Source organism: Syngnathoides biaculeatus, chromosome 4, assembly GCF_019802595.1.
Source record: "Syngnathoides biaculeatus isolate LvHL_M chromosome 4, ASM1980259v1, whole genome shotgun sequence".
Taxonomy (NCBI): Eukaryota; Metazoa; Chordata; class Actinopteri; order Syngnathiformes; family Syngnathidae; genus Syngnathoides; species Syngnathoides biaculeatus.
In genome coordinates this window covers 3,064,659-3,074,799 of record NC_084643.1, presented here as the reverse complement: position 1 = coordinate 3,074,799, position 10,141 = coordinate 3,064,659, and the positions used below count along the sequence as shown (strand labels likewise).

Here is a 10,141-nt window from a genome sequence, read left to right as displayed (position 1 = left end):
AAAAAGTTGTGATATTGTAAGATGATTTCAGAATTATTTCTGCTAAAGTAACCCCAAACGAGAATCTACATCTGCGGTGACGCATTTGGAGGTTTTATTCAAACTGAAAGTTTTATATATTGTTTTGTTGCTTTTATATGTTTGTAATGAATAAATTGCTTTATTTGAAAAAAAAAAAGCTGATTGTAATCTTCAGTCTTTATTGATTCTATACTGTGGTTGTGGTGGAAGAATCTCGATGGAAGTGTGGGAAGTATGGAAAATAGAAACAACAGATCTGTTTTATTAAACCCCAAAATTATGAATGTCTCCCAAAAAAATGTGATTGATCTCTATTTTTTTTTAATTATGATTATTATTTTTTTAAAGATTTGGCTCATCAACTGGCACATACAAATAACATACGATAGTACCGGAATTAACAGATAGGGTTTCAAATTGGGCGGTACGGTGGGTCAGCTGATAAATCGTTGGCCTCACAGTTCTGAGGAACCAGGTTCGATCCCTGTGTGGAGTTTGCATATTTTCCCCGTCCCTGCATGAGTTTTCTCCGGGCATTCCGGTTTCCTCCCACATCCCAAAAACATGCACCATTAATTGGACACTCTAAATTTCCCCAAAGTGAGATTATGAGTGCGGCTTTTTTTTCCCCGATGTGCCCTGCGATTGGCTGGCAACCAGTTCAGGGCGTACCCCGCTTCCTGCCCGTTGACAGCTGGGATAGGCTCCAGTGCTCCCCGCTACCCTAGTGAGGATAAGCGGCAAAGATAATGGATGGATGGATTAATTGGACACTAAATTGCCCCTAGATGAGATTATGAGCGCGACTGTTTGTCTCCATGTGCCCTGTGATTTGCTGGCGACCAGTTCAGGGTGGACACTGCGTCCTGCCCGTTGACAGCTAGGATAGGCTCCAGCACTCCAAGCAACCCTCGTGAGGATAAGCGGTAAAAGAAAATGGATGGATGGTAAGAGTTTCCACAACTTGTCTGTTTCAAATCCATTGTAGTCGTGCATAAATAACGTCCAAATAATAAAATACAATCAGGGTAAAAGTCACTGATGGTGTAGTGGTACACACGCCTTGCCTTTGTCGCAGGCAGCGTGGGATCGATTCCCGCTCAGTGATGGTGTAGATATTTGCGCTGCGACTGACTGGTGACCAGTTCAGGGCGTAGTCCGCCTATTGCCCGAAGCCAGCTGGGATAGGCTCCAGCTTTCCCGCAATCCTTGTGAGGATGAGCGGGTTGGATAATGACACAACATATAGTGTACATTAAATAAAATCAACTTGTAGTGAGAAATGCCAAAAAACAAGACAAGTACTTCCATTGGAGTTTGGAGGTTTTTTTTTTTTTTTTTAATGTATGTAATGTATAAACAATATTTACATAGTGACAAACACATAACCTGAAATGCACAAATACCAAGCAGGAACTGTGTGAACCAAACAAAACAAAAAAAAAGCACAAAACCAACTTGGCTCACCACATGAATCACAATTTGATCGAGAAGAAGGTTCTAAGATCAGTACACACGAAAGAGCTCACAAGAAATGAGACACTACCATCTCACACGGAACAAAGATGAATTTAGAAAATATGAAACTAATGCAGCGAGGCTTCTCATCTCATTTTAATGTTGAAACGCTTTCAGTGGTGGCGAGTCAAAGCACAGAAAACGTGTTTGGCTTTTGTCACGCACAGAACGTGACCACGCAAGACGAAACCGGCGACAGTGAAGCAAAAGCCAGACGTCGAACTAATCAATAAATAAAAGGGCCGTTTGTTATTTCATACAAAACAAAAAATGCCACAGGTGTTTTTCCTTCCTGTACTTTTAAGTGCGACCGAAGCACCTACGTTTTGTTGAACCGTCAGACAAAAAGAACCCTCACGCCTCAGCCCGGAACACGCTCGGCGCCGCCAATCAACCGGCGCTTGACAAGACCCGCTCGGATAAAAGTGATAAGAAAATCGGTATGGATCAGGCTGCTCCATCAATAACTTCATCGGCCACGTGGAGCACTCTTGCTTTAGATCACAGGTGTCAAAACTGGAGGCCCGGGGGCCAGGATCTGGCCCACTGACATGATTTGATGTGGCACGCAAAGGCAAATCATAAGCGTCAACTTCCAGGATTCTTGTTCAAACGTGTACAAAAATGTTAACATTGTCAGATCACAAATGATACGACTGAGCTATTGCAAGCGTTTTTGTTAAGAAACAATAGTTTGGTTTACATACTGTAATATTCGGGACCACTGCTTCAGAACACTATGACTCGGGTCAGGGGTCATTTTTGTCGTGAGCCACATTGCAGTTAGGGTTTCTCTCAGAGGGCTTTTACGACTGAAACCATAAAAAAAAATCTTTAAATCGCCTCATCATTTTTACACCTTAAATTTGTGAACTACTTTTGGCATCAGAAATCAAGGGTATTGTTTCTTCCAACTATTGTTGATGTTTGGTGACAAAAACACTTGCAATACCTCAGTCTCATCATTTCTGATATGACAAGTTTGAAATTTTTGCACAGGTTTTAACAAGAATCGTGAAAGTTTGACAGCTCAGATTTGCCTTCGCGGGTCCACATCAAATCACGGGGCGGGGCGGATGTGGCCCCCGGGCCTTGGGTTTGACACCGGTGCTTTAGATGAAGAAGCGAGCCCTAACAGCCATTTACATGCATCTGTGAAACTCTCGACCATTTCGACGCTCTCATGCACCCAAAGCGCTTGTCAGTCGCGTAGCGTGCGCGCACGGCCGCACGCGCCGTGCTCAACGGTTCAGGGTATTTGCAAAGCAGACATGTGGCCCCCGCCGCCGCTCATCAAGGCGTGTACGCGGGCGGGGGCTGGAACTGGTTGCCGACGTCGTACTCGATGGGAAACGTCTCGCTGCTGTCCTCCATCTCGGAGAGCAGCTCCAGGGCCTGCTCCTCCTCCTCGCTGGGGTAGTGGCGCAGCAGGTTCGCGGCCGTGGCGAGGATGGAGGCCCCGCCGGCGCCCGCCACCAGGTAGAAGCTGATGGCGAAGGCGACGTACACCAGGGAGCCGTGGTTTTTCTTGTTCTGCTGCTGCAGTGACAAAACCAGCTCGGAGGCCCAGTAGCAGAAGCCGACGACGGTGGCGCACTGCAGAACTGTAAGGGAGGGGGTCACAGTTTATAGAGCATCTGCAAGCTATACGGTGAATATGAAAGAATCAATTTATGCATATGCTGTATGGAAGTCAAGAATCTTAGCATGATGCCCGGAAGCAGCGAGCGGTGGCAGGGAGGCGACTGACCCGTGAGGATGTGGGCGAAGGCGTATCTCCGCGTGATCTTGAGGGCGGGGTACTTGGGTCCAAACACATCCAGGAGGAACGCACTCAGGCTGCAAAAGATGCCCAGGAAGCAGAAGGCGGCGATCACTCGCAGCAACAATATGGCCTGCGGGTTCACGCAGTACTCTGCAGAGACAAAGTCAGAACAACAAGTCTGAACAAGCCCATAGACACACACACACACACAACGAGTGTGGAGACCAGGTCCTGGGTCTCACCGGCCAGGAGCTTGGGGTCAACGTAGCCTAAGACATCCGCCACTCCGAGCTCTTGTCTGGGGCAAGTCCCTCCGTGAATCCGGAGCCAGGCTGGTTCCGCCAGAGCCGTGCACAGGGCGGTTATGGAAAGGGCTCCGGGCAGAGCCGAGACCAGGCTCCGTTCTGGTTGCTTGGGCAAAGGGCTGCCCCCTCTCCTTCTCCGGCCTCCAGGGAGGCTCGAACCCGGAGGGGCATACATACTCGTCCGGTCTGCGGAAGCTTGTTGGTCTTAACGATTCCACACCGGCTACACTAAACGCTATCGAAAGAACGTTTCGATCACCGCCGTCCCACCTCGAAACCAAATGTTTCACTTTCGAAGGAAGGCCGACAAGCGGTGAACCGAGCAGACGGCCTCCGGCCTGTTAGCACTCTCGTAGCCGACACAACTAGCTCAGCACTAACGTCAAACACCTTCAACCATTCAAAAAAAAAAAACAACAAAAAACAAAGTCAATACAGAGAATGAAACTGACAACAGATTTTTCGTTATTCCGAATAACAGTCTAAAAACGATAGCGAATGGGATGAAAAAAGAAAGAAAGAAAGAAACAAAAGGAGATCGACTACGGCTTCCTGTCGCTTTATTGACTTCCTTGTTCACCACATTCTTCTTCGCCACTGCTCAACTGGACTCTACGCACATAATGCTGAGTGCTGACCCCTATTGGCAAAGATAAAAGTTGCACGTGTCAATTTTTCTTAGAAATCGTTGAATAAATTTTTTTTGCTTCACTTAAAAAAAAAAAAAATACCATATAACATATTTTCTGAATCGTTGCTCATCAATTACCTTTGTGGTTATTTTAATTCACTTGAATATGGGCTGATGATTATAAAAAAAAAATCTAAAATTACTCAATTTTATCGTTCGGGATATAATATCAAGAATTTCAAATCACATTTCCTGCCTTCAAACATATCTATGTTTATTTATGAACTGTTTTATTCCTACATAGTTTCACACAATTTGTGCCATTTTTGTACGAAATTTAAAACTACAACTATCAGTACTTTGTGTCCCACAATGCACTGCGCAAAACAAGCTAAACATGGCGCCGTTTCCGCAGGAGCTGTTTTTTTAAAAACTTTCGTATTTTTTTTCGGTGGCATAATTACGAGATTTTCACATTATTTCTATATTAGTATTAATATTCCGCTAATGAAACGAGACCAAGGTGTTTGACGAGTTGATTGTTTAGCAGTGGCGTGCAGTCGACCGTGGGCTTTCTGTCCGTCACATTCGCCATTAGTCAGTAAATCCAATTGAAATATCGCAGCTGCCTCTCGAGCCATGAAGGACGATTTAACTCTAGTTCAGAGACTGAATGCGCATCCGGATTCTCGGTGCTGGTTCGTTGGATGGAGTCCGAACGGGACTCTACTGGCCTCGTGTGGGGGCGACAAGGCCATCCGGATCTGGGGACGAGAGGGTGAGCTTTTTTGTTGATGTTGTTGTTGTTGTTCTTATTCTGAATCAATCCATGAAGGGGAAAGTATGATCATTTTGTTCCCACTTCCCCGTCGTCATTCACGCACTTGTGCGATGTCTGACCTTTCTAAATGTTCCTCCTCTTACTCTCTGCAATCACAATGTCATCTGGGAACTTTTGGGGATTATTTAGTAAAATTAATATACTTTCAAATTGCACAATCCTTATTTGTGCTAGTATAAAGTGAAATTAGTTAGCTGGGGCTGTAAAGATCACAACTGGGAATATACTGTACCTCAATAGTCTACCATTTTGCATCCTTCATGACTTACATTTGCCAAGAGCTCGTGCACGTGACGTCACAATTTTCACGGCGCCATATTGCCGGTCAAAAAGAGCTCCTCGACATTGTGGGTGATGTTGAACCGGAGGAAAATATTTACAATACCCGAGCCCTGTTGTGCTGTTGGTTGTCACAACAGACGAGACAGATATTCAAAGAGATCATTCTATGGAACAGCACCTGAAAAGACCAGAAAATGTCGAAATATTGATGGATTTCGGCAATTAAATGAATGCGAGTTTGTGTAAAACCAGGGGTCATTTATTTAAATATTTGTATTTGTATTGAATACTTGCTGAAAATATCGTTGGATTCCGGCAAAGGTTAACGTGTCGCCGAACACGATTACGCGTTCACAAGGCGTCAAAACCGTCACTATGTGGAATTTATTCCTGATGAGAACAGATCCAGCAACAAAGTATTCGTATGAATTCAGACTTTTATACACTTTCAAACTTGTCCATGTAAATCTGGACGACTTACTCACCAGATCCATGTGTAGATCCAGTTGTCCAAGACAAGCGGAAGCGAATTAACGGTCCAATTTCTTATCGGCGAAAACATCGACTTCGGCATTAAATCTGGCGTCTCTGCCGAGTTTATCTAATTTTTCCACGTACCGTCATTTATTATCACCTTCTAAATGTCTGACGGTATCAGACAAGACTTTGGGCGTCGTGCTATAAGACATATTTCTGTGTCTTCTCCAACTGACTTAGCGTTGAGCAATGCTTAGCTCGACCGTCAATATGGCGACGTAAACAAAAGTCACGTGATTTTATGACAAAGGTGCACGAGCTCTATTCTCATATTGTTTTTATGCGCAGGTGACTCGTGGGTCTGTAAGGGTGTGCTGGAGGACGGCCACCAGCGCACCGTGAGGAAGTTGGCGTGGTCTCCTTGTGGGAACTATCTGGCCTCCGCTAGCTTTGACGCCACTACGTGCATCTGGAAGAAGAAAAACGAAGAATTTGAGGTTTGATTTAATCTTGTAGGCATTTTTTTTGTCTTCTTTGGAAATGACCGAGGACCCACCCCCCACCCCGCTTGTCCCTTCAGAGCTTGACCGTGTTGGAGGGCCATGAGAATGAGGTGAAATGTGTGGCGTGGGCCCCTTCGGGAAACCTGCTGGCGACATGCAGTCGGGACAAAAGCGTTTGGGTTTGGGAAGGTGTGTATGGAAGTAAATACAGTATGTGCCACCAGGATTTGAATTTGAAATTCTACAGAAAACAGGATTTGAATTTGAAATGTGAAGTGATCACATTTTCAAAAGTTGTATTTCAATGTAACTTTTCGTTGTCAACCATTCAACTGGCTACAATTCCCCCGTCTGTGCCACCAGGCAAGGTTACTCCAGGTCAGAACAGAACAGCCAGCCAATCCAGTTACGCTTTCTTCGTCACGTGACATCGCACACTAAGAAAGCATTGGATTGGCTGGCTGTTCGGTTCTGACCTGGAGTAACCTTGCCTGGTGGCACAGACGGGGGAATTGTAGCCAGTTGAATTGTTGACATTGAAAAGTTACAGTGAAATACAACTTTTGAAAATGTGATCACTTTACATTTCAAATTCAAATCCTGGTGGCACACATTTAGATCCATAGTGTGTGTGAATGAAATGTCACAATCGATTTTTAAAGTGAATTCATCACAGGAGACACGATCCAGATGCACCCCACAACATGTAACAATCTGCCCTAATAGAAAAAAGACTTACAAACATAAAATGCTTCGAAAATATTGCACAGTAGGGAAACATTTTGGGAATATCTCGACATAGCAGTAATGCCCGCGACATGCAGTTTCATCGCCGGTTTGTCGGTCCGAGGGCTCCTTGTGATTAATGCGCACGTGCGCATATTTCTTTAAACTTCCGGCCAGTCTGAAACATCCCCATCCGTGCTTCAACATGTGCCATTCGACAACTTGTCGCCGAGTGTTCATGTTCACTATGGATATCTCAGAAAGACGAACACAGTGAATGGAGATCCATCCGTGCATTTTCTTTGCCGCTTATCCTCACAAGGTTCGCAGGGAGTGCTGGAGCCTATCCCAGCTGTCAACGGGCAGGAGGCGCGGTCCACCCTGGACTGGTCGCCAGCCAATCGCAGGGCACATAGAGACAGACAATTGTCGCACTCAGAATCACACCTCGGGGCAATTTAGAGAGTCCAATTAACGTTGTTATGTTTTTTGGGATAAGGGAGGAAACCGGAGTGCCCGGAGAAAAGCCACACAGGCACGGGGAGAACACGCAAACTCCTCACAGGCGGGGCCGGGATCGAACCCGGGACCTCAGAACTGTGAGGCCAACTCTTTACCATGCCGCCCCAAACAGACATATATGTGCATATCTTTTTACCAACGTTTGTTTCAAGGTTAGGTTGCAACGTATGTTAGCTCCCTCTATGTAGGAGAAGGGGAACTTTGAGACCGGGGGATTTCCCAGTCAGCGTCCGCTACGTACCCAGCGTTCCCCTGTTAGTAACGCATGCGCATTCACCACAAGGAGACTTTTCAGCACGGGGGAGCGCTCAGACCGTCACACCGGTTAGTTTCTTGAGTGTCAACAGTGATCATTTATTACGTTTTCAACATGCCGTGTCCAAGAAAAGTTTCTGAAGAATAATGACACGATTCTCTCACATGTAGCAAATTTTCAGATGACCAACTTGTCCTGATATTTGAAGTTGCAACTGGATGTTTTTCTCAGACTGTACCATGTGTTATCTCCGGTGTGTAATGTCTCGGTCTGAACACTAGGGGAACTTTGCAAAACCGGTCCACATAATTTAGCGAGCTTTCACTGTACGGCCCAAATAATGATTTCCCACCATTTGTGCATCCCAGTGGATGAGGAGGACGACTACGAGTGCGTTACCGTCCTGAACTCCCACACGCAGGATGTCAAACACGTAGCGTGGCACCCGACGCAGGAAGTGAGTCGCTTTTCATCGACGCCGACGACTTCCGCGGCTCCCGACTGAAGTCGTATTGATGTATTTGCCGCTTCGCAGCTGCTGGCCTCGGCGAGCTACGACAACAACATCTGCATTTACAAAGAGGTGGACGACGACTGGGAGTGTCAGGCCACGCTGCAGGGCCACGCGTCCACCGTGTGGAATCTGTCCTTCAGCGCCACCGGGGAGAGGCTGGCGTCGTGCAGCGACGACCGCACTGTGAAAATATGGAAGGAATTTCCCGCCGAAAGCGGTCAAGGTGAGTTGACGTTGGCAAAATGAAAACGTTCACCATCTCGTGGCGGCGACCAGCTTGACTGTTGCTGTGACCAGGGGACGCGGCGTGGAAGTGTGTGTGCACGCTGTCGGGCTTCCATGGGCGCGCGGTCTATGACGTTGACTGGTAAGGCTGGCCTTGCACCACCCCGCCCCTCTCATCTCACCGTTTAAAGTAGCAACGCTCCGTTTTAATGCCTCGTTTCACCAGTTTGCTTGAATACTTTTCAGTGCTCAGAGAGAACTTAAAGCTCCACCGTCATGAAATGCACGATTTTTAATACGTTATTGATGGAAAAAAACGGCAGCCGGAATGGACCCATCCGTTTTTTTCACCACACCTTTTTGACGTACGTATTTTCACGGCTGTATTAAAAGGCGCACTCTCAGATGCGGGTGCAATTCCAGTATTTAACACGCGTAAAAAGCGCATCATCTTATTAGGTGCAGGCAGGGTGGCGCTCGCGAGACAGTGAGGCACAGTTGCACCCTTATTTTTGTATGGCTCGTCAAAAAAAACAATAGTTGGTGGTGGTGGGGGGGGGGGGGACATTATCCTCTCAGAACATTACAAAGGGGTGCTAAATGTGTCGTCGCTCGCGGCTGAGTGCGCCATCGTCGGCGGTGTTTGGCGTTGGACAATAAAATGATAAATGGAAATCAGCCACCCCAGCCGAAGCCCAGATTAGTGTTGTCGTCGCTCGTGGCCGAGTATGCTACAGACTGTCGGGGGAGCATATCATCTAAATATGGCTTGAAACGATAGGGCATTATTGCCCCGGTCACTTCACTCGATTGTGGGATGTTCTCTTCTTCGAAAAGAGCTTCCGTGTCCCATAGCAAGTGCCCGATGTAACATCTGTTGATGACGTTGCAGGCAATATGACGACCACTTGGATGTCGAATTAGACTTTCGCAACTTTGCGCATGGATGACACGCTCACCCCTGTTATTTATTTTTTCGTATACACATTGAAGTGAATAATGTCATATGTATTTTTCATTACAATATCTATTTTAGAATGTTTATAGGCATGACAGTGGAGCTTTAAGTGACGCTTACTTAACAATAATGAGCACGCATCGGGACGCTCTTCGCAAGTCCCATGAACGCGTCACCCCGCGTTCTCCTCAGGTGTCGTCTCACCGGCGCCCTGGCAACCGCCAGCGGCGACGACGCGGTCCGAGTGTTTAAGGAGGAGGCGACGCCCGACCCCGACCAGCCGCTCTTCTCGCTGGTCGCGCACGTGCCCAAAGCTCACGGCCAGGATGTTAACTGCGTGGCGTGGAATCCGAAAGAAGCGGGACTGCTGGCTTCTTGTAGCGACGACGGAGACATCGCCGTCTGGAGGTTCAAAGATCAGGACTGAAACGTGGTCCACGTTTCCGTTGCCCACGTCTTGCTGAGCCGATCTCACCCTTCAACTTTCACCTCACGTTTATCTTAAACATGATTGTACTTATGGTGTAAAAAAAAAAAAATGGAAATATGGTGTTCATCTGATGAGGATCCAAATGTTTATATAAAGGCTCACAAAAA

At 46.6% G+C, this 10,141-nt stretch overlaps 2 protein-coding genes across 2 annotated transcripts; one reads left to right on the top strand and one right to left on the bottom strand.

Moving 5' to 3' along the window:
* Positions 1-1,436: 1,436 nt before the first annotated feature.
* tmem127 (transmembrane protein 127) lies at positions 1,437-4,199 on the bottom strand. Its single transcript, XM_061818323.1, has 3 exons — positions 3,547-4,199; positions 3,290-3,454; positions 1,437-3,143 (listed from the first exon to the last, which is right to left on the bottom strand). Exons 1-3 carry the CDS (start codon positions 3,782-3,784, stop codon positions 2,833-2,835), a joined length of 714 nt encoding a protein of 237 aa, XP_061674307.1. The 5' UTR covers positions 3,785-4,199; the 3' UTR covers positions 1,437-2,832.
* Positions 4,200-4,602: 403 nt separating this feature from the next.
* On the top strand, positions 4,603-10,131 carry ciao1 (cytosolic iron-sulfur assembly component 1). Its single transcript, XM_061817219.1, has 7 exons — positions 4,603-5,018; positions 6,189-6,337; positions 6,421-6,532; positions 8,216-8,304; positions 8,383-8,584; positions 8,659-8,728; positions 9,737-10,131. Exons 1-7 carry the CDS (start codon positions 4,880-4,882, stop codon positions 9,969-9,971), a joined length of 996 nt encoding a protein of 331 aa, XP_061673203.1. The 5' UTR covers positions 4,603-4,879; the 3' UTR covers positions 9,972-10,131.
* Positions 10,132-10,141: the final 10 nt, after the last annotated feature.